Genomic DNA, 24,432 nt, shown 5'->3' with positions numbered 1-24,432 from the left:
TCCTAGCCAGCTATAATTAGATTCGTTCGATTCCGTAGGCGACAAGGAAGAATTTGTATATCTCAGAATTTCGGAAAAGTCCCTAGTTTTCGAGAAAATCGAAATTTTCGTGTTTCGTAGTTCCACCGCTCGCCGCTAGATGGCGCCACCTGTACCGTTTTCGACCGATTTCGACAAAAATTGATTTTCTGGCTCTATTAGGCATCGAAACGCATCAAATCCTAATAGAAATTTGTTTCTAAATGCCTCAGGAACCATACTACGTCGCCAAAGTGCCGAAATATTGCACTTTGCATGTGCAATAGAATTGACATATACGGCTCATGTACGTATCGCAATGCTAACACAAAATAATTAATTACTCATTACCAGAACATTATTTATGAACTTTTATGATTGAACCATGTAAATAATGCATTGCTCATCATTCTTTAATTATAAAAGTTTATAGACTGTGCTCAGAAAGTGAGTAATTAACGATTTTGCATATTCATTATCGTGTATATTTCTTCTGCGCGCCGCCCGCGCATGTCACAAAGGAATAATCACCGAAAAACCATATCCCTGTAGACTTTAATGCAAAATTGAATTTGCTCGCGCTTATGTACTTGACTTTATTGCAGAAATTGTTTGCAATATGTGACCATTTCAATACTTTATACGCGGTGGAGAAAAATACACGAATACAAAGAAGAAATAATATAGATTTTATTATAGTTATTCCCATGAATTTATTTGCGTACAATATTTAATAAGTGCATCTTAACAATTCTAATTCAACGTTTGACAAAATTTATTTGTACATGTCTAATGTACAACTATTCTTTGTTGTTATAAAAAGTTAACCATGATTTAAAGAAAAATGAACTGCAAAATAAGGTAACAAATATATTTTGAGTTTTTGGACGATACATTGTATTTTATGTAACGTGTAAAGGCACATAAAATATATACAATCTTAATGATGATTTTTATCATGAAAAAAATATGCTTGTTTAAAACTCAACATATATTTATATTTGTATGGCAGTAAAGAACCGGCAGTTAATTATCTTCTTCTAAAAATAAATTAGGATAAAATCTTAAAGCTTCAATCGTATCATCCCTACAGGCTTTTCCTTTCTTTTCTGTAACTTGTAACCTTTCACGTGCTAAAAGGACCGATATACCTTCTGACTGTGCTAATTCTTCTGCTGTTAGAGAGCCTCTTTCTTTTATCTGTAATAAAGAGATAGAATTATGTGTTGTATAAAAATCTTTAAATAATATGCTTACCAAATCAGCTATAACATCAGCTATGGCATTATCATTGTGAGATCGAATCTGAAGAACCATAACTCCACTGTCGAATACTCTTAATACTATGGGTAGATCTAAAGGAGCTAATTGTCTACTGGCATTTAATAAATCTTCTGGCGACAAAAGTTCCAAGCCTCTAGCTCTATTTACTCGACAATAAACATCTGTTAATGTCATCATTCCTCCAACTTCCTAAAAAATGAAATATATTGAGTATTTTATATGGTTAAGCTTTGACTGTGATTGTTAAGTATATTAACTTTAATCGGTTCTTCTAAAATATCTGCAAGTTGTTTTGCCAATTGTTTGAAATATTCATTGCTACTCTTATATGCATCTCTGGTAACAGGGTCATCAATACCAAGACTCATTAAGTAAGATTTAAATCTGACTGTTTCATCCTCGGTGATATCTCCTTGCCTCTCCTGTAATGGTCTTTCATTATGAATGCCAATTTTATAAAGTATATGTCGAAAGTCACCCGTATTTTTGCTGAAATTGTTTTTGAAATGGCAACCATGTCTTTAGCCATTTGCATAAGCTTCTTTAGATCTTGAAATGCCAGTAATATACTTTCATCTGTTGCTTTTTGTTGTTCTTGAAGACTCCTTTCGATACCTATGATACCAGTTCTTGTTTTAATTTGTGGTAGCGGTTTAACATTGTCTCCGCTATTTCTCACATTAGTATTAGATTGATTTAAAGGTACAGCAGGTGTTATTTCCCATGCCATTTTCAATATCGCATCAGACAACTGAGTAAGAAAATTTGGATCTAACCCTTCTTTGAAGGATAATTTAACATAGTTGTATATGCTACTATCCAACGGACCAGGCATTTTATCTATACGAATGAAATATAATAATAAAATTCAGTAAAATTAACAATGTATAACATCATATGTAATTAAAACATACCAATTGGAGCTTCAGAAAGTTGTAAGACAACTTTCTTGCTACGTCCAAAGGAGAACGGACCAGGAACTTCTTCTACAAAATAGACTACATAACGAAGAAATAATGTGAGACAGGTATGTCCACGTGATATATCCCCAGGTTTCCCCCATATAAATCTATGGCTTGTAAGAACTAATTCACCGCCTTCAAAAGTTGTCTGTCAAAAAAGGTAGAGGTTATGTTTCAGTTTACAGTGTAGAATACTTAATCTGTACCTTGACATCGCCATCATATAAGCGTACACCAGTATCACGTCTTATATAAATTTCATTCGGAGAAAGCCGTGGATCAGCATATTCAAATCTATTCATTCTTCTTTGAGGTTATAGCAAAAATTAGATTTCTGTAAAAAATATTCACGTATCTTGGGTGGGTTTTGCTGCGAGTAGCAACGTACTCCAACCACAAGATGTCCTTCCGTTCTGTTAGATACCGGGAAAAATTTGCGCACAGTTATAAAATAAAGTTTAATTATTTTAAACTATTTTTAAATATCTTATTTGACTTAGTAATTGCCATGACTCATACAAGTAATTGCACTTGAATTAATTGTACCAGAAATTAAGGAATTTGAAATATTTTTGCAGAGGATATCAAGGTTTCAATTACGATAAGACATTAGTTGTTACTTCAAATATATTTGTTTCGAATTTATTCAGTAAACGAATCGTGTAAATATAACCGCAACCATGATTAACAATGATCATGTATAGTTAATAGTAGTGTTTAGCGATTAATATTTTCATTTATAATATATAATTTTTCACAGTTTTTAGCGTGAAGATTCCTTTTCCTGTTTACAAGTAATATAATACAATGTAATGTGTAACAGTACACGTTATACCTTTCGCAAGCACAAGCTCGAACGTACCTTATCTTAAGGGATATGTTACCATTATTGAAAACCAATCGTTAAATCTCGACAAATTTTTCTATGCAACTTTTCCATTTGATGAATCTATCCTTTCAAGTATACATGTAACATCGAGATAAAGAAATAAGAATGTACATACAGTGAATTGAACTGTTTACAGTTCCTTTAGAAAAAACTATATAGACTGAATCAATTAAAACAACTACACGAAATAATTTATTCTCTTTTAATTATTAAGTACGACTTTTTTCGTTATTAATTACGAAAGAAAAGATAAAAGGTAATGTAGTATATTTGTTTTATTAATTGTATGATTCTAGATGTGTTAAAAATTCCGAATTGTATAATTCGATAAAATTAAGTTGCTATATCTACATAAATCTATTTTAAGTAATATTTTATTTCTAATTGTTAAAAATTAATGATATCTATAATATCCTTACAGATTATTTCGTATAGTGATTTTAAATGACTCAGCCTGTACGACAGTACACACATACATAAACGCTTTAACAACTCCCTTAAGTTTCTTAAGTAAATTCGCGACAGTTTCGCGATCGCTTAAAACTCGTATGATTTTGATTTGTATTCAACTTGACGGTACGTACGAGCATAATCCCGAAATGTAATTAGGAAGGGCTTGGCAAGGGTTATTCCTCGAAAAGTTTCACCTTAATCAATAAGATACAAAGATTCAATGCATATACAGGGGGAAGTGAATGTGCCCTTATCATATCACAGAGAGGCGTAACAAAAATATAAAACAATTTAAACTTTATAGTATTTTTTTTTGTATGAATTATACACTCATGCAACGGCTACGCGTAGCGATTCGAACCACACGTTGATCACGATTATAACTCATAAGGCATCGTAATTTTTATAAATATGAAGTAATCAATCGTGATTAATCTGTAAATTAAGTTAGATACAATTTTTGTGTATAAAATCGTAGTGTTAATTTGTATATTTTATAAAATTGAAAGTAAATGATTCTGTGAGGAAAAATAGCTGATAGTATGAGTTTTAGTCGTGAAATTAGTCTTTAGAAAAAAATGATTTCATTTGTTTGTAAATATTCTTTTGTAGTAAAAAGAATGGTCCAGTGTTTCAAGTTAAGTTCACAATTAATTTCAAGTTAATTTCGCAGTGGAATGTTCATGTTTGCAATTTTAAAATGTACCAATATTATAGCTGTTTTTTAAGTTTAATTTGTAAATCTTCAAGTTTAAGTAACATTTCCAAATTGAAGGCAAGTGGTGGTTGGTACCCTTCATACCTTTTTAACTCAAAATCTAACATTGTACTTAATCATACAAGGTCTACCTGTGCTAAACATCTAAACATTAAAAGTTCAAATAATATATAAAATTTGAAACTAATTTTCTTTTATAAATTAAACAATTTTGTATTCTAAATCACTCTATATGCTACTATTGATTAGTAATAAATATTAACAATAAATAAGTTAAATTCAATATAAATGGATGTCTAGGACTTTTTAATATAGTCAAACAATAAAATAAAAATATAAAATATAAAATATAAAATATAAAATATAAAATATAAAATATAAAATATAAAATAAAATTAAAAATGTAAAAAATAAAAGATAATGGAATAGAAATAACTATTATAGCAGTGGTTATCAACAGTGTCATTGCGGTACGAATCGCTTGGCATTATTATTGTCATCATCACTCTTCTTTCCTTTTTTCTCTTAGTTCTCTTTCTTGCTATCTTTTGCACTATCCTTTCTCTCGTTCTGTGCGTTCTCTCTTCATTCTCTCTCATTCTCTCCTATCTCTCGTACTCTAATAATCTCTCTCTCGCACACTTCTCTCGCAATCTTTCTCTCTTTAAGTTCGTCTATAGCTAGCCTCTGATAAAACTAAATTCTGGTAAACGAGAAGCAAGCTATTAAACGCCTTTTTAAATATTATTCTCTCCTTGTCGTCGTTCTGCGCTACACGTTAATGTAATTTCCAGTTCAACAGTAAAACTTAGTATATGCATCCGTAACAAACGCGCACACGAACGTACACAGACGTACACGTTTGATCGTGTGTGGGCGTACGCGTGTGCGTCGCTTAGGTATTAAGAATAAAAGATATTAGTTTTTTGTGCTGATATACAACAGTGTTAAATGGTAATTCGACTTACATGTATACAGATTATACATACATGCGTACTACGTACGGTTCGCGTGTACGGAGTGCGCTGGAGAAATGATCTTTGTCGATTTGGATCGTAATTTGATTGAAGTTAGTGGGAAATTACTGGAAATTTTATGGGGGCGTAGAATATTAAGTAGGTGGTGAAGAGTACGATGTTTGATGTGATAGTCAGGGCAGAATTAAGAATTTTAGTGATTAAAAATGTTTGAAAATGATACTTTGGGACTTGATTTTGGTATATTGGAATTTTTCAACTTTTGAGGATTTGGATTTTGTGATGTTGGAGCTTGGCACTTTGGAAGTTTGGAACTTTGGGAGTTTGGGACTTTGGGAGCTTGGGACTTGGGAGTTTAGGGAATTTTGGGACCTTGGAACTTGGGAGTTTAGGGGATTTTGGGACTTTGGGAGTTTGGGACTTTGGGAGTTTGGGACTTTGGGAGCTTGGGACTTTGGGAGCTTGGGACTTTGGGAGCTTGGGACTTTGGGAGTTTGGGACTTTGGGAGTTTGGGACTTTGGGAGTTTAGGACTTTGGGAGTTTGGGACTTTGGGAGCTTGGGACTTTGGGAGTTTGGGACTTTGGGAGCTTGGGACTTTGGGAGTTTGGGATTTTAGGAGTTTGGGACTTTGGGAGCTTGGGACTTTGGGAGTTTGGGACTTTGGGAGTTTGGGATTTTAGGAGTTTAGGACTTTGGGAGTTTGGGATTTTGGGAGTTTGGGACTTTGGGAGTTTAGGACTTTGGGAGTTTGGGACTTTGGGAGCTTGGGACTTTGGGAGTTTGGGACTTTGGGAGCTTGGGACTTTGGGAGCTTGGGACTTTGGGAGTTTGGGACTTAGAGAGTTTGGGACTTGGAAGTTTAGGGAATTTCGGGACCTTGGGACTTGGGAGTTTGGGGGATTTTGGGACCTTAGGACTTGGGAGTTTAGGGGATTCTGGGACTTTGGGACTTTGAGAGTTTGGGAACAGTGAAATTTTGGACCTTGGAAGTTTAGGAAACTTGAGAGCCTGGTACTTTACAATTTTGGAACCTTAAAATTTTCGAACCTTGGAATTTTGGAAGCTTGAAATGGATATTAGAATTTTGAAACCATGGTACTTTGACACTTAAGCTTGGACCTATAATAATTTGGTCATTTCAGACTCTAGAGTTCTCAAACTTAATGACTTTAGGAGTTTGAGCCTTCAAAATATTGGGACACAGTATATACCAAATTTTGAAACTGCAGGACTTTGGAATATCAAGGTTTTTGGAACACTTTGGAATTTTGATGTTCTTTAGGATTTAAAAATTTGAATCATTAATAATAGTGGTCCATGGTAAATTCAGTTGTAGAAAATTTTTACTTTAATAGTTAACTCAGCCCTGACAGAGTCATAAACTTTACAAAACATCATATAGAACAGTATTAATTAATGAAAATATGTCGATATGTATTCATCAGAAGAATCATCTAATTATTAAGACTATTAACATCAAATTTTGAGTCACAGAAATTATAATTTCCTCAAATTTTCATGCTTTCAGTACATGCTCTAAATTTAAAAATTTAGCCAGCAAATTCATTCTAGACAAAGTTTGAAGATTAAAGTCACAAATGAAAATCTTGAAGATATAAAAAATCGATTTAGAAACATGATGACGATTCTCGCAGATCACTCCGTACGAAACGATGCAGAGATACATGTAGTCCACGATGGGTAATTTACAAATATATTCATGGAGTTAATGAGAGAGTTCAGCGATATTAGTCCCATAGTAAGTTGGCGATAGAAAAAACCTGAATAAGTTAATAAGTATGGATTCGAATAGTCGGCAATTTATGACAAAAATGTATAATATAGAGTGTAAAATTCTTTTGTAATGTATCTATAATATAAGATAGGTGTATATGTATGTATATATATATATATTTATATGTATATATATACACGTGTTTTATGCGTAGGTATGTGTACGTGTATATGAAGGATTAGCTTTTTTGTTCAATTTTATCGTGTACGAAGAGGTACAAAATTTATAGGTATAGAATAGGCTATGAGGTCCGAAATGCTATCTAATTCGTTTGATTTGCGCCAATGATTCCATTAGTCGTTAATCAGAACGAGGTTTGCCATTTTTGTCGAAACTATTCGTTTCATTTCTCAAACTTTTACTATTTATTTCATTTCTCAAACTTTTACTATTTATTTCATTTCGTTTCTCAAACTTTTACTATTAATTTCATTTCGTTTCTCAAACTTTTACTATTTATTTCATTTCGTTTCTCAAACTTTTACTATTTATTTCATTTCGTTTCTCAAACTTTTACTATTAATTTCTTTATCGATACAAAAATTGAATGTTAATAATTTATGGATTTTCTTGACAATACTTTTCATATTTCAGTGTGGAAACATTTAGGGATGCTGTCAGGGAGACACTTGCACTCTTGAAAAAAGGATTTTGCTATACTTTGATGGAAAATGGCGTTTTATGTATTTTTGGTGAGTATATTGAATATTATATTAAAATTTACTTCAAGTAATTTTTACCCCTACAGAGATATTTTGCCTTAAATTAAAAGAGTTGAATTTTGCCTCTCGTTCTAATTCATAACAAAATTAAATTACAATAGTCAATTGTTAATAATAAAAATTTTGCAAACAAAATTTATTTAAAGCTGTATATTAAGTCTAATTTTTCACCCCTAAAATAATTTAAGTTCTGCCTTGCTTTGAAAGAAAAAAATTAAATTTTCCTCTTTCTACATCAAACACAACAAAATTAATAATCAATGATTAATATTATATATACACTTGTTTGAACATATAAAAATTCATTTTAAGACAAATTTTGCACCCTCTTCATACATGTACCTTCATATGAAACAATTTTAATTATTAAGGATCTCAGTAACATAACCTATAATCTCACTTAACAATTTCAAACAAAAATGCAAAAGATTTCTTTTTCTAATTAAAACATCGAGCCATTGAAACAACGTAATAATATATTTTTTTGTATTTTAGGTTTTGATCCTCCTGAGCAACGTCTAGTTTCGACAAAATGGCGGCATATATTCAATCATCCGGAATAACTGTATATCACGAACGTCCGATGGAATCGCAGCCGAGCAAATTCTAGGATCGTGTCGACGCAAGATATCCATTTGCTAAACCTCTACCGCGCGTTTACAAACAATCGGCAGCAGTTTTGCATTGACCCTATATTGTTTTAAGATTGTATAATTCGGCCGTGCGCCAAGTACTGTCGCAGAAGAGGAGGAAGGAGTAAGAAGCAGAAGAAAACGAGGAGGTGCTGAAGATATCGGAGTGGGCGAAACGAAGCTGGTGAAAAAGATATACATTGAATCATGAATTGAAGGAAGTGAAGGAAAATTTGAGAGGGAAAAGACTTGAGATAGAAAGAATTATTTGGTAGTCGCTAGTGATTCAAATTTAATTTCATAGTAAATAAAAAATAGTAAATTAATAAAAAAGAACTGTGAACATTTTTAGCGAGTATTGTTAATGAAATAATAGTACAACTAGATTGAATAATATATTGAAAATAAAATATATAATAATATACTGTTAATTATTACACAGTTATAATTATTATTATTATAGTACAACAAGATTGAATAATCTATTGTAATATAATATATAATAATATATTGTTAATTATTACATATAATAATTAACTTTTAACGTGTAATTATTATGCTAAATTTTTCAAATTCGTTCAATTTACTATTTTTTTATTTTTCTGTATTTTTGTATTTTTCAAAGAAATTAGATTTGAGTCACCAGTGACAGAAAGGGTTGACAGCGAACGCAAATAAAAATAGACAGTGATCGTTCGTGTTTCGAAGAGAATGCTCTGCACGTCGAAGTATGTCGTTAATAAACTCTGTACAAACATTAACAGTCCATTGGGAACAACAACGTTTATATCTCGATAAAACCCTGAATTAAAGAGCTTCGATCGTTCGTCAATTCTTCGACGCCGCAATGAATCCCTTAATCGCGACGAATGACTAAAAATCTCGTTTTTTATCGTTTTTGTATCTTGTAGCTTGCTATTCAACGCGGTTTGATTGTTCGACGAACACCGAGGTAATCATTGACGTAACTAGTTAGGGACTCTAGATCGTCATACTCGAAACAAATTTTTCTATTTTTAATTACTGAAATTTTTAAGCTTTTATATTTTGGAATTTTCGTTCTGAAATTTTCAAGTTTACTACTTTATTAGATTATGAAGATTAGGATTTTTTAATTTTGTAATTTTCATAATTTCAAATTTTTAAATTTTCAAATTTTCGAATTTTCGAATTTTCGAATTTTCAAATTTTCGAATTTTCAAATTTTCGAATTTTCGAATTTTCGAATTTTCAAATTTTCGAATTTTCAAATTATCGAATTTTCAAATTTTCGAATTTTCGAATTTTCGAATTTTCGAATTTTCGAATTTTCAAATTTTCGAATTTTCAAATTATCGAATTTTCAAATTTTCAAATTTTCAAATTTTCAAATTTTCAAAATTTCAAAATTTCAAAATTTCAAATTTTCAAATTTTCAAATTCTCCAATTTATAAATTGGTAAATCCTCAAATTTCCAAATCCCCAAATCCCCAAAACCCCAAACTCTCAATTTCCTAAATTCTGAAATTTCCAAATTCTTAAATCTTCACAATCTTAAATCCTCAAATCTCCAAATCCCTAGAACCCCAAATCTCTAGATCCCTAAATCCCTAGTTCGTCAAATCCCTGGATCCCCAAATTCCTAAATCCCCAAATCCCCAAATTCTCAACTTCGAAACCTTCCAACTATAAAACTTGCAAAAGCCTCACCCCCTAATTATAAATCACCCCTTAAATCTAGTCTCCCTCTAGTTCCATCAACGATTAAACCAACCCCACAGAATACACAAAAAACAACCACGTTTCCAGGTATTCAACCAAAGAATTCAGTTACAAAAACAAAAACGATGATTGTCAGTGAATAAAATGATCGTCGAACGATTAAACGATTTCCTCTCGAAAAAGAATATTCTGACCGGTGTCTCGTATACACCATTTTCTAGCTTACATCTCACACACGATAGTGTTCAATGCATTTTCTATACATCTAAGGAAGGCTCGATTAAGCTACGTCTCTAATGTTTCGTGCACCTACTTACGTGTTCATTTTCACGGGGATACAGCAAAAGAAAACTAACGGTTTCCCTTTATTTCATCGAACTCCAACCGATAAAACGAATAAAGGGTAAGCTACTATCCTCCCTTGGCTTTGACGTTCGCCGGCCGTATATAAAATATTAATATAAATATTTGAGCCTTGTAGAACCTTGTAGTCGTCACAAAGTTCGTTCGAACCTTCCTTGTGGAGGGACACACGATATGAATGACGATGTAGATCCATTTAGAGCCTAGAACGATTTGTGCCTAAAGATGATTTTGATATCGATACATCAGTCTGAAATGATCAACATCAGCTCCGTGTTATTATCCGTATCGACTGTTTCCACGTCCGTTCTTTCTACTCTTCATTCTTTTATTCTCGGTTTCTTTCTTCGTTAAGTCGCGTTTACATCCTGCGACTTTTAGCCTTTCAGAGCTTCTGATCCTTTCGAGTTTCAATAAAAATCATGATAATGTATATTGTAATGATATAAATCCTGCATGATAAACATTCTGTAGTTTTAATTAAATAAATGTGCCGTATCAAATAACTAATTATGTAGTTCGAATACTAATTACAGTTAATTATTTAATAAGCGATACCTGTTATAATTGTCAATTTACAAAGTTTGGGACTATTATCATATTTCATTAAAATTCACGAGGACCAGAATCGTGATTCGATCAATCCAGTTGTTGGAAGTTGTTATAAACAGACAAAGTTGAAAGGGTGATCGAAAGTAGCCCACTCTATTTTTAGCGGATCGACCCGGTGCAAAAGTTGCCGAATGTAAACGCGGCTGAATTCGAGTCACCAAATTGATTTGGCCACGGAGCCGTCGTTTGGAACCTTACATTACGTGAAACAACATATCATGCATATCCATTTAGTACATGTACAATAGGATACGACATTAAGATTTATACCATCGAAATCTTCTTGGATAGCATCATGGTTTTTTCTAGTTTGTCGTAGAGTATAGAGGAGAACGGTTAAATACATCGTAGAATGCTGGACATTTGATGGAGATACTTACAAGCAATCGTAACACAAATAGAAAACCTTTACTTGAGGCCTTAAATGTGTCAGCACCCTGTAATTCACGAATTTACAATATTTCCAACGGATCGGACTTCTTCGAAATATCGTTCGGTGGAAACTCGGCTTTACAGTGCAAAACGCTACCGTTCTCCGCGTATACTTCGGATCGATACAGGTGTTCCTCGTTTTCGTCCCTTTATTTTCTGAGCGGATGCCACATGGCGACAGGACGTCTCAGAGCTGTTAACATTTGTCTCCAGTGATCGGAAGCTCTTACTGTCGACGTCGGTCCCACTATCACGTGCCCGACAGAGTACGGCTTAGAGCTTGTACCTTGCTCGCCGGTTATTTCTGCCACTGTTAATCTTATTTGTATGTTCTGCAACAAAAATGGGGGCTTGATCATCAAAATTGTAATCTAATATCTTTTTTATGTAGAAATATTTGGGGCAAGACGAGAATTGGTGTCAGTCATTCTTGTGTGAGGGTTTTAGACAAAATGGCGGTGCGGAAGATCCAGGGTACGTGATCTTAACTAGAAAAATCACTAGATGATACGAGGATAGAATCTTTCATGTAAAGAAGAGGATACTGCAAATTTAAAAATTTTCAAATTTGTAATCAGAAGAATTTGTAGTTTTTAAATTTTGAATTGCAAAGAGGTCAAAAATGAAAGTAAAATATTTCATCTCGCTCCTAATTTCTCTATTTATTCAAACCTGCAGAATGTGAGTGGGCACGTTGAAAATTATCGCCTCATTGAAAATCGGACTCTTCTCTCCCCTCTTTATGGAAGTCCTCTTCTTGTGTATCTTCTTTCCTTGTTGCAGCAGATAAACCTTCGCGCCAAAAACAAGACGTTTGTACAAGATAAATTTACAAAGTTACATTTGTTTATGTTGAATATTTTTCTTAATAACAATAACAGCGTTTACCTTAACAAAAAAGTCCCCAGGTGCAGAACCAGCACCCCTCAGGTTTCTAGCTTTTACGACAACCAGGGTGAGTCTTTCAGCCGTTGGCAAGTAGCTCAAGGAGAACATTAATTCCCCTAGTCGTGGCGTTGGCAATACTGAAGTTGTTAGAGGTAACCAGGTAGTTGCTGCCCTTGGCGCAGCTCCAAGACGTAAACTCGCCTCTCCGATCAGAGATGCACCGCCACCTCTGCTGGACTCGTCGGAAAATACCTTAAAAATTTGTTGTATATTGTCGCTGATGGAGTACATCTTTTTTTTGTCAATACTTACTTCCACAAGAAGAGTTCTTCCTGTGAGACCACCGTCGAGATGGAACGGAAATTTCTCTTGATAACTAGGCGAAGGACTTCCTCTGTATAGTCTAGTGCATTTCACGTGCATTTGCCTGTCGGGTAGCAGGCATACTCTGTAAAGAAAAAATAGTTTTATTGTTCTAAAGAGAAGTTTAGGAAAATGGGAAGATTTGAGGATTTAGAAATTTGGGAATTGGGGAATTGGGGAATGTGGGAATTGGGAAATTTGGGAATTGGGAAATGTGGGAATTGGGAAATGTGGGAATTGGGGAATGTGGGAATTGGGGGACGTGGGAATTGGGGAATGTGGGAATTGGGGAATGTGGGAATTGGGGGACGTGGGAATTGGGGAACGTGGGAATTGGGAAATGTGGGAATTGGGGAATGTGGGAATTGGGAAATGTGGGAATTGGGGAACGTGGGAATTGGGGAACGTGGGAATTTGGAAATGTGGGAATTGGGAAATGTGGGAATTAGGGAATGTGGGAGTTGGGGATCGTGGGAATTGGAGAATGTGGGAATTGGGAAATTTGGGAATTGGGAAATGTGGGAATTGGGAAATGTGGGAATTGGGGAATGTGGGAGTTGGGGAATGTGGGAGTTGGGGAATGTGGGAATTGGGAAATGTGGGAATTAGGGAATGTGGGAGTTGGGAAACGTGGGAATTGGGGAATGTGGGAGTTGGGGAATGTGGGAGTTGGGGAATGTGAGAGTTGGGAAATTTGGGAATTTGGAAATTTGGAAATTTGGGAATTTGGAAATTTGGGAATTTGGAAATTTGGAAATTTGGAAATTTGGGAATTTGGAAATTTGGAAATTTGGAAATTTGGAAATTTGGAAATTTGGGAATTTGGAAATTTGGAAATTTGGGAACTTGGAAATTTGTACATTTGAAAATTTGTGAATTTACGATTTGGAAATTTGTGTATTTAAAACCCAGGAAATTTGGAAATTTCAGAATTTATTGACTAATAATAAAAGAAGCCAAACCTAGCAAAAGTATCCCGAGCAGGTTGACCATCAGAAGTGACGAGATCTCTAGCCTCGAGTACACTAACAGCAAGTTCACCTTCGTTGTCACCGCCTCGTCCACCCCATTTATCACATTCGATACCGACGCAAACATGTCCAACGATAGGTGTCTCATCCAGGTCGTTTAATACGACGCTCGTATCCGAGCACACACTCTCGCAGCTTATCGCTCTCTTCAAGTTCGATTCATCCGGTGGAGGTTCTGGTTCAGGTCCTGTGGGTCCCCGACGACTTTCAGGACTGAACTCATTGTGATCGTTCATACTATAGTTCGTGATGAAAGCATCTTCCAAACTCTGCAAATGAAATCGTGTTTAGATAAACATCGGTAGGTAATAAAGCCATTGCATGCAACAACACTCGATTTGTACCTGAGATAACTTTCGTTTCAGCTGCATTTCCTCCAGCGCGGCGTAGAATTCTTGATTGTTTCGTTTCCTGTGAAATGGAATATTTTATGTTTGTGGTCACAGCGAATGAAGAATTGATAGAGTACCTCAACGAGTCCGCGTCATCGAGCTCGTTCAGTTCGTGGATGCCGTTCAACTTCTCCATACTCTTCCTCCTCTGTTTGATGCTATTTAAGATATCCTGAAAACAACACTCGTTAAACAACGATTAAGACCGTGCAATTAGCAGCACGTACCTCTGAGGTTCTCGAAAAACTAGGGTCGGTTATGTAGGTGTACGTATCTTGATTAACACCTTTAAGTAATAACGGCGATGATGGAGGGTCTTGTAAACTATTGTACACCTATTGCACATGTAGTTAATTAGTTAACGGTATTAATACTCTATAAAATTAACGCGTGTGTGTACCTCCTGCGCGGTTCTGTGGGCTTCTAAATTCAGTTCGGGGCTGTACAAATCGGAGCTACGTCTGGAACCGTCAGGACCCATCACGTCCGAATCATTTTCTGCGTAAATATCTTGAACTTCCTCGTGCAGCTGGTTGCTGATGCCATCCTCTACCAGGGATGGAGACTTCGAGGGGAAAGTGAAACGTTGAACTTGCTGAGCAGATGAGAGGACCGAACTGGAACGACGAAGATCAAGGGTGAAGACAAATATAGGTATGTCATTAGTACGTTGAGCTAAGCATTGATTTCCTTACTACACTCCGACTTTGCTGGTAATTTATTTTTAGGGAGTTTCAGGAAATCGATAATTTATGGGTAGGTTAAGAATTTGGGGTGGTTGGGATTTGGGGGTTTGGGCACTTTGAAATTTATAAATTTGGGATTTGAGGATTTGGGGATTTGGAGATTTGAGAATGTTAGGATTTGGACACTTTGAGATTTGAGAGTTTGAGAATTTTGGGATTGGAGAATTTTGGGATTTGGAGGTTTCAGAATTTTAGAGTTTGGACACTTTGGGATTTGAGAGTTTGAGAATTTTGGGATTGGAGAGTTTTGGGATTTGGAGGTTTGAGATTGGACACTTTGGGATTTGAGAGTTTGAGAATTTTAGAGTTTGGACACTTTGGGATTTGAGAGTTTGAGAATTTTGGGATTGGAGAGTTTTGGGATTTGGAGGTTTGAGAATTTTCGAATTTGGACACTTTGGGATTTGAGAGTTTGAGAATTTTAAAATTTGGACACTTTGGGATTTGAGAGTTTGAGAATTTTGGGATTGGAGAGTTTTGGGATTTGGTCGTTTGAGAATCTCAGGATTTGGACACTTTGGGATTTGAGAGTTTGACAATGTTAGGATCTGGAAACTTTGGGACTTGTGAGTCTTATGATTTGGAAATATAGGTGTTGAAGAATTTAGGACAAATTCACCTCTACACAAAGTAGATTTCTAAAATCAATTTTCTTCAAAAAGTCTCAAATACCAAAACCTTTCACATTCTCGACCTATTTCATCCCTTAGACTTGATCCATCAACCACGTGATAACGAAAGTGACATACTTGTAAAATTCGGAGGCATCGATGTAACTCTGCGAAGTAACCAATCTGAGGGCGTTGAATATTCTCTCGCCGGTGGTTGGTTCGTTCTTTTTTGGCACATTTTTAGCAGGATCGGGTGGCGCGGGTGGCGGCGGCACGGGGCTGGAGGCCGACTCGCTGTTGACCTTGATCGTGTTGATCGATTGCTGAATGGTGTCGTCGTACAGCGCTCGTTCTTGATCTTGGTGCATAGCGAATTCGTTCATCGAATCGTAGATAGGAAGATCGGGCAGGCTTTGAATGTACTGCGAGACCTTCTGCAAGCCTTGGGACTCCCTGAACAAGTAGGACGAGTCGATGTCGTCCTGAAGGCTGCAACTTCGAAAGGGAGTCATCTCGATGCTCTGCACATCGTTGCTCTTGTGATCGAGGTCATTGCCGAGACTCTGAGTGCTTTGAAGCATCTGAGACAGTGCCTCGGGCCCGTATATCGATTGCATGATGGTCTGACTGGCGGCATTCGAAGAATTCGTCATGCCGAAACTGCTCGGGGATCCTCTCGAGTCATTCCGGACATGTTGCCGTATGATGTGGCTCCTTTGGACGATATCATAGTTGCCGTAGCTCGTGTTGTTCTCCTCGTCCCCCTTGCCGTCCAAGGTAGCTATGGGTGCACCGTGAACGCCGTACCTGATCCTGGTCGGCTCCGAATCAAACGGTCTGTAGGGATTGCATCTGTTTTCCTTTCGACGCTCCTCCTCTTGCATCTCGAACATCAGCCTCGAGTCTATGTGATTCTGTGCCCCGTACGGTGTCATCTGAATACTCTCCGGAACGTTCTTCGTGTTCTCGTCGAATCTGAAGGCGTGCTCGTTCGGTTTGTGAAGACTGTAGCTTTTCACAGGCTCACTCTGGAAGAGGAATACCGAGGGACCGGTCGATCGCGATGGAACCTGAGGTCTTTGTATCGACGGTGGCGGAGTTAGTGGACCCGGACCAGCCTCTGACATCCTTAGGTAGTCTACGGTACTCGATGGCTGAAGTGGAGTCGGCCTTGGTCGAGCCGTTGGTCGTGGTTGGGGTGCTGGCCTCAAAGGCTGCGGCGGTATTGTACTGCCGGTTGTGGCACTCAAAGGAGGATGGAGATCTCGGTCCACGGACTCGAATCTGCAAACATTTTGTTTTCATTTATTTATTTAACATTGTTCTACATTATGGTAAAGATAGTTTTATATTATTTTGTACTTGGAAGACAATTTAACATGATTTTTTTATAACATCGATTAAACAGAGAACAGATAAAAATAGGATTCTAAGGCGTAGAATTTATGTTACACAATTTTCTATGACGTTTGTCACATATATCTAATTTAAGAAAAATATTGCAGCCCCATTCTGAATTCTACAATTACGAGAAATCTATGTCTCCCATAAAATAGAGCTTCGTTCTTTCTTTTAAATTCGCGATTTTTCACCGTGCAATCGCGTATTTTAAAAACCAGACCATGGATTATTTCGTAACAGGTGGCCTTTACTGCTCTGTACGCGCACAGTTCCATGTTAATAATTTAGCTTCATATGAACCGTAAATTCGTTCCTAATTTCGCATATACAGTTCAATATCGGTCGACCGATTCGACACGAAGTATAAATTGCATGTTTTACAGCAATATAAGCAGGGCGTGTTTGATCCGCTATCGCGTTACATATTAAGTATCGATTAGCTAAATAATTAGACGTCGCGTGCTTACCGAAAAACTGCTCATAATTTTTTCCTAACTATAAACGAGATCTTGGCTTAATTTACTAGCAAATCACTGCAATTACTTCGTATTAAATTTCTTTTTTGAAATTTTTGTGGTTTTTCATTTTTTACACTTTGCACAAATTTTGAAAAAAATTGTGTAACGTTCGCTACTAGGTTTTGGAGGTTTCAGAATTTTTTGGGAAATTTTGTTAGTCAGTAAATGGGAAGAATAGGGTGACAGGTTTAGGGTGACAAGATTAACTAATTTTATAATAAGTTACAGAGGGTTGAAACTAGATATAAATGTTTCTGATACGTTATTAAATGCCGTAAATTTCACATACAGTTCAGTATTTTATTGTTAATGTTCCTTAATGACGATAATGGCGCGTTAATAAAAAATATATAAAAAAGTTGGTATTCGTTCGAAGCAATAATTCATTAAAACGTAACGCTTTTAATAACGCTACCGTTACTCGCGCCGTAAGTTGCGTTCGAGTCAAGCTATTAATGGCTTTACTCAATTATTCTGAGTGCTCGTTCTACAAAAAAGAACTTACTGTCGTGCCATCGGGGCTATGTCGCAAAATTGCCAATATCGGCATAACACTTTGACACTGTTCGTTATCGATATAAAATTAACTCGTAATATCGTGATCGAACCATTAATTCAAATGTCATTTTTGTACGTGCGAGCTCAATTTCCAAACGGAACAAGTGAAAATTTTATCCCTCAGACATGTGTTAGTTTTCACTGAAAACGATGATGGATAAAATATGTGGATGAGACTTTTATATTTATAATAATAAAAAAAATTCAGAACAATAAAACAATTTGATTAAATATTTTGGCAAAGAATATCGATCGTGACACTCAGCTTTAAATAACCTAACCTAATAAATAACCTAGCCATTCCACAAAATGGCCGCACAGTTCTCCGAGTTAGAAAGCAACAAACTAATTAAATAATACTCTCAATTAAACCACATTTAATTAAAACAGTCCTACCCTAAAAAGAAGAACATAAGAACATTGTAAAAATACATAATTAATAAATGTATAGTTTCATTATAATTCTAAAGTCGCTCCGTCACTTTATTAACTCTATACGTTGCTTTAATGAAATTTCAACGAATTAGGTAACATCAGAGTTGATTTTACTCGCACCTGGTAAAAGCTCCTTGTGCATCGAGCCTGAGGTCGCTGTCGCTGTGAAGCAGATGTTGAGAAGCGTTTCCAGGTTGTCGACACAATCCAGGGATTGTCTGCGCTGTTGGGTGTTGTGCTTTCACCAGACCAACCTAAATATGCGAAAAATTGCGAAACGTGTTAATAAAACTGATACGCGACGAAATATCGCTGGTGTACCTTTTCTTCTCGCGGTGCCCATAACCAAGACAGCCTTTGCCGCCATTCTTCGCAGACGTTCCAAATGTTCCTGGTACTCCATTGCCAGCCGATGCAGTACCTAAGTTCATTTTTTTATGCGATTATTACGTTGAATTTGGTCGTTTCTAATTATATTGTTAATTACTCTTTTATCTCTTATTTTATTTACTGATACATTAATTTGATGGCTGAAAGTTTTTGGAAGTTTAGGTCTGATATAGCTGCTAATTCTCTAAAATATTTTGTTTGTCTTATTTTATTTATAGGTACATTAATTTGATGGCTGAGAGTTTTTGATGGTTCAGGTCTGATATGCTTGCTAACTCTCTAAAATATTCTGTTTTGAATATTACGACTTTACTATCAGTCACTGTTATGACATTATTGTCTGTCATTTTTATTTAAACAAAAGAAAATTCATGTGAATAATTTTTAATTTTATTTTATAGCGGAGGATGGTTTAATGAAGATTGATCTTCCAAGATGTTAAAGTGGCACTCAAAGTAAGTACCAATTGAAATGACTATTACGTTAATAGCAGTAAATAATTCTTATCAGAAGATAGAATAGTTCTTAACAGAATCGTCTGTTCTCTTGAAGCTCACATTTTTTGATAAAATAATGGAGAGGTATGCATTTGGTCTTATGAAAGGTTGCAGCAACGAGAGACTAATAGCACGCTCGCAAGCACGCGGGGATGCTATTATTAAGTGAATAGAGATGTGCGCTCATCAAAGGGGTCAGCGAGAAAATCAATTTTAGTAAGCGTGGTGTTAAAGGCAAAATAAAATTTCGCTGCATTCCTAGCTAACAGTCAGTTAACCGATCCGCTGTTAAAGGGGCTTAGAACGATCTTTTTGCTGAAACTTTTATGTGCCAACGTCGAGTGATATTTATTTTATGGCATGGTATTGGGTGGAAACGCTCGATAAGTCGCGTTATAAATTCTAATTTGAGATGCTTGAAGTGTGAGGTAAATGTACTGGTTATAGATTATTTCTTATTTAACTGTCTATTTAAGTTCATAAAAATTGATATAAATTACTATTTATTGATGTAAGAGAAAGCCAGTAATTATTGGTATCACTAAAATTATTTGTTTAATGAATTATTTTTAGGATACTATGTATGTTGAGGAATTTGCTGAAATGGGGTGTTTGGTGAAAAGTGGTAAAAATGTTGAATTAATGGTACAATAGTTTAATAGGACAGTAGAACAATAGTATAGTAATACAATATTAAAATAGTAAAATAGTAAAAATAGTAAAAGTATTGAACCTAGTAAAAATAGTATAATTAGTGGACCTAGTAAAAATAGTAAAATTAGTAAACACAGTAAACATATTAAAAATAGTAAAACTAGTAAAACTAGTAAAACTAGTAAAACTAGTAAAACTAGTGGAACTATTAAAAATAGTAAAACTAGTAAAACTAATAAAATTAGTAAAACTAGTGGAACTATTAAAAATAGTAAAAATAGTAAAAATAGTCGAAATAGTAGAAATAGTAGAAATAGTATAAATGGTAGAACTAGTAAAACTAGTAAAATTAGTAAAACTAGTGGAACTATTAAAAATAGTAAAACTAGTGGAACTATTAAAAATAGTAAAAATAGTAAAAATACTAAAAATAGTAGAAATACTAAAAATAGTAAAAATACTAAAAATAGTAAAAATACTAAAAATAGTAGAAATACTAAAAATAGTAAAAATAGAGGGTAAAAATAGAATTTCAAAATCAGATGCAAGTTGCATCCAAATACCTCCACGAATCGTGGTATCATTTTCTTAGCTCGAAGGGGTGTTTAGCGTTTCGTTTTACCGCAACAAGGATGAAGTCATGTACAGAAAAGTGTAGATAAGAAGTTCCTGATACAATTGGTGACTGAATGACCCTTTAACCTGTTGCACGTGTAGCATTTACCAGTCTTCGCGAGTGTATTCTTATGTAATACGAGAAAATGCTGCGATACGTGAACTCGAAGGCAAGGAAATATTCTCGTTTGAATCCCTACGTTTACACACGATTTTTACCAACTTATTTTACTAGACCTATAGAATACATGACTTTGTATTCTTCAGAATAGTAAACAGAATTTTTATACGCGTTTTTAATAAAATTTTAATGACTATACTCACTCGGATGCTTTGTATATAGATTAGAAATAAATTTTACAATTTTTAGAAAAATTGTGAAAATTTCCTCGTAAACCATTGAGGTTTTTCTTTTAAATTTTTGTTTTTTATTTTGGGGTGATCAAAAGGATTGTGTACAAAAGTAGGGGTGCAACCCCTTCAAAAATTCCTCAAAAATATCAAACCTACCTAAAATTCTATAATTTATATACTTTTTTAAAATAATTTCTTTTGATTTAACAAAATACAGTTTCATAAACAAATGATTTAAACTACTTACACATATCAAGCATCAAGCGAAAATTTCATGCTTGGCGAAGTTAACATGCACAAGTTGTAATAACCATTCCGAAATCGACACTTAATTTATTATACTCGTTCGATTCAATCAAAATGTCCGCCACAATTCGCAAACAAATCAGAACATCCGTAATACAGTCTAATTATTAAATTACTATTAAATCAAGCGTTATTATTAAATTACATTTATGTACATTCGTAAATTGCTGCATTAGCACACAAATTCTCTAATTCATTCTACAAACCTCGCTGTCAAGTACTATAATTAAATTATAATTAAATTGCATTTACTCATTCAAATTCACTAAGAGTACAAGCGTTGTCAAGCACTATTATTAAATTATTATTAAATGAAAAGTCACAAAACTACATCTACTAATAAATACGTAACAAATTCCTTTACACAAACATTATACAAATTTCACAAAAAGATCAAGCACAGAATGTTTATAAGACGTTCAAAATCAAAGAGATTTCACCCCGAAGGTATTGCACTTCAATTTGCTTCGTTTCATAAACTCTTTAATTAAAACTCTGAAACATCAAGAAAGTTCTCGATCGAAACATGCTGTTCGATAAGGAGGTTATTTTTCGTGCATGATTTTATTGAGTGACCCAGAAAGGAAGTTATGGTGTCATCAAGAGATAGTTTAGTGGGCAATGAATGGGATCGTTAAAATGGTGGTGCAATCACCTTCTGCAAAGAGCCAGGGCGGCGCCAGCCACGACGACAATGACCAAAGCAACCCCAAGACCGGTGAGTGTCCAACCCATCCTTCTTAATACCAAATCCAGGCCCAACCACAAATCCAATCAAACCGCCGAGCCTGAAACACACGGAGTAAATCCATGGAGAGCATGATCCGATTACAGTTACAGAACCAACATTACCTATGGATTAACCATCCTTACGGCCACCTATGCTGTATATTTATTCTAGCTGACGACTGTGTCCACATGTTCGTTCTATGTTGTTGGCATCCTTTGATCAATTATCAAGGTTTTAGGATTTGCGATGCGGTGTCATATGTGAGTTTGATAATTGTCTGATTTTTTAGGTTTTTATATTTTGCGATATTTTGCAAATTTAGCAAATTTTTGAACTGTTTTATTTATAAATTTTCAAGTTACATGATTTGCAAATCCTCAAATTCCCAGATATAAAAATACCAAATCAACAAATTCCATAACTGCCATATCTCCAAATTTCCAAATTTCCAAATTTCCAACATCCCAAAATTCTAAATCCCCAAATTCCATAATTGTCATATCCCCGAATTTCCAAATTCCCAAAATCCCCAAATTCCATAATTGCCATATCTACAATTTTCCAAACTGCTAAGATCCCAAAATTCCAAAACCCCAAATCCTCAAATTTCCAAAATTCTGAAATCCCCAAATTCTCAAATTCCCAATTTCTCAAATCACCAATCTCTCAAATCCCCAAATTCCCAAATCCCCAATTTCCATAAGTGCCATATCCCCAAATTCCAAAATCCCCAAATCCCCAAATACTAAACCCCAAAATTTCAAAATTCCAAAATCCCAAATTTCCAAATTCCCAAACCCCCAATCCTAAAATCCCAAATTTTCAAAATTCCAAAATTCTAAAATCCCAAAATCCCGAAACCCCAAAACCCCAAAACCCAGAAATCCCAAGAATCCCAAAAATCCCCAAAATCCCAAAAAACCCAGAAATCTCAAAAATCCCAGAAATCCCAAAAATTCCAAAAATCCCCAAAATCTCCCAAAATCCTAAATATCTAAATTTCTCAAATTTTTCCAAAACGAATAAATAAATTTTATGCGATCCTTTACATTCATCTTCATTCCTACACAAGACACGTATCTATTTTATTTAGTGATAAACGCAGTGTCTAAGAAAGATGGACGCAAGGGTCGTCCATTTTCCGCGCACAGGGTAATGCTCCCACTTTTATCTCAGACGTTTTGACACAAAGTACGTGTGGCTTAGGTTAGATGTAGTCATGCACTCAGCTTCTTTCAAAAAAAAAAAGGAGGAGGTACAACGGGGCGGTTAGGGTTAGGCGTAGAGCAAGGGTGGGAAGAAAGCACACCCCAACGTGTATCTGAAAAAATAGGCCAAGCCAGCAGAGTCGCTGAACTTTGCTCAGATACTTCGACGGGCATTCAACGAACATCAGCAATCCGGATGGTACCCCTTCGGTGAAGCAATTCGCTTTTTAAGTATTATAGTTATATGCTGTCTAACTTACAGATTATGTGGACGTTTATATGTAACATATTTAAAATTCCTACAATTCAAAAATTTCTAAAATTCTTATTATTCTTCAAATTCTTAATATTTTTAATATTGATCAAATTCATAAAATTCCTTAAATTTTAACATTTTTTAAATTTTTATAAATTTTCAAATTCCTAATATTTTTATTATTTATCAAATTTGTAAAATTCACAAAGTTTCTAAAATTTCTATAATTCTTCAAATTTCTAATATTTTTAATTTTCTTAATTTTTCCTAAAATTCTTCAAATTCCTTCAATTCCTAAAATTCACAAAATTTACAAAATTCCAAAAATTCGCAAAATTTACAAAATTTCTCAAATTCCTAATATTTCTAATATTTACCAAATTTCCTGAATTCCTAAAATCCCTAGAGTTTCTAAAATTCTTCAAGTTCCTCAAATTACCAAAATTTCTCAAATTCTCAAAATTTCTAAAATTCCCCAAATCCCCCAAATTTCTCAAATTCCCAAAATTTCCAAAATTCCCCCCATTCCCAAAATTCTCTAAACTTCCCCCTTTCCTAAAATTCCCAAAATTCTCCAAACTCCCCCCATTCCCAAAATTCCCAAAATTCCTAAAATTCCTAAAATTCCTAAAACACCCCAAATTCCCCAAAATCCCCAAATTCCCAAAATTTCCAAAATTCCTCAAATCCTCAAATTTCCATTCCCCAAATCCCCAAATCTCGAAATCCTAAATACTTGAAAGTTTCACTCTAAAATCTCTAGACTCCAAACCACTTCAGATCCCCAACTTTCCAAATACTTAAATTAAAACCGTGTATATTGTGCAACGTTAAAATGGCAGTAGATGATGAATGAAGGGCCCGACCATAGAACCCCTGTTAAAGAAAAACGCGAAATGAAAAAGTAAAGAACAATAG

At 34.8% G+C, this 24,432-nt stretch overlaps 2 protein-coding genes across 2 annotated transcripts in view; both read right to left on the bottom strand.

Moving 5' to 3' along the window:
• Positions 1–688: 688 nt before the first annotated feature.
• On the bottom strand, positions 689–2,703 carry Vps36 (vacuolar protein sorting 36). Its single transcript, XM_003702167.3, has 6 exons — positions 2,471–2,703; positions 2,217–2,412; positions 1,781–2,142; positions 1,560–1,724; positions 1,276–1,491; positions 689–1,218 (listed from the first exon to the last, which is right to left on the bottom strand). The coding sequence occupies exons 1-6, from the start codon at positions 2,564–2,566 to the stop codon at positions 1,045–1,047; spliced, it is 1,209 nt and encodes a 402-aa protein (XP_003702215.1). The 5' UTR covers positions 2,567–2,703; the 3' UTR covers positions 689–1,044.
• Positions 2,704–11,710: 9,007 nt separating this feature from the next.
• LOC100880598 (uncharacterized) overlaps positions 11,711–24,432 on the bottom strand; it is an 84,774-nt gene continuing 72,052 nt past the window's right edge. The window contains exons 2-14 of the mRNA XM_003702232.3: positions 21,976–22,108; positions 18,826–18,925; positions 18,625–18,758; positions 15,731–16,876; positions 14,636–14,852; positions 14,463–14,570; positions 14,313–14,407; positions 14,188–14,254; positions 13,775–14,112; positions 12,762–12,897; positions 12,450–12,701; positions 12,234–12,353; positions 11,711–11,893 (exon numbers count right to left, since the gene is read on the bottom strand). Of these exons, the coding sequence (XP_003702280.2) occupies positions 11,711–11,893; positions 12,234–12,353; positions 12,450–12,701; positions 12,762–12,897; positions 13,775–14,112; positions 14,188–14,254; positions 14,313–14,407; positions 14,463–14,570; positions 14,636–14,852; positions 15,731–16,876; positions 18,625–18,758; positions 18,826–18,925; positions 21,976–22,055 (2,976 nt within the window). The 5' untranslated portion in view covers positions 22,056–22,108. The remainder of the gene's footprint in view (positions 11,894–12,233; positions 12,354–12,449; positions 12,702–12,761; positions 12,898–13,774; positions 14,113–14,187; positions 14,255–14,312; positions 14,408–14,462; positions 14,571–14,635; positions 14,853–15,730; positions 16,877–18,624; positions 18,759–18,825; positions 18,926–21,975; positions 22,109–24,432) is intronic.

This window comes from Megachile rotundata, chromosome 12 (assembly GCF_050947335.1).
Source record: "Megachile rotundata isolate GNS110a chromosome 12, iyMegRotu1, whole genome shotgun sequence".
Taxonomy (NCBI): domain Eukaryota; kingdom Metazoa; phylum Arthropoda; class Insecta; order Hymenoptera; family Megachilidae; genus Megachile; species Megachile rotundata.
This window is presented reverse-complemented; position numbering and strand designations above follow the sequence as displayed.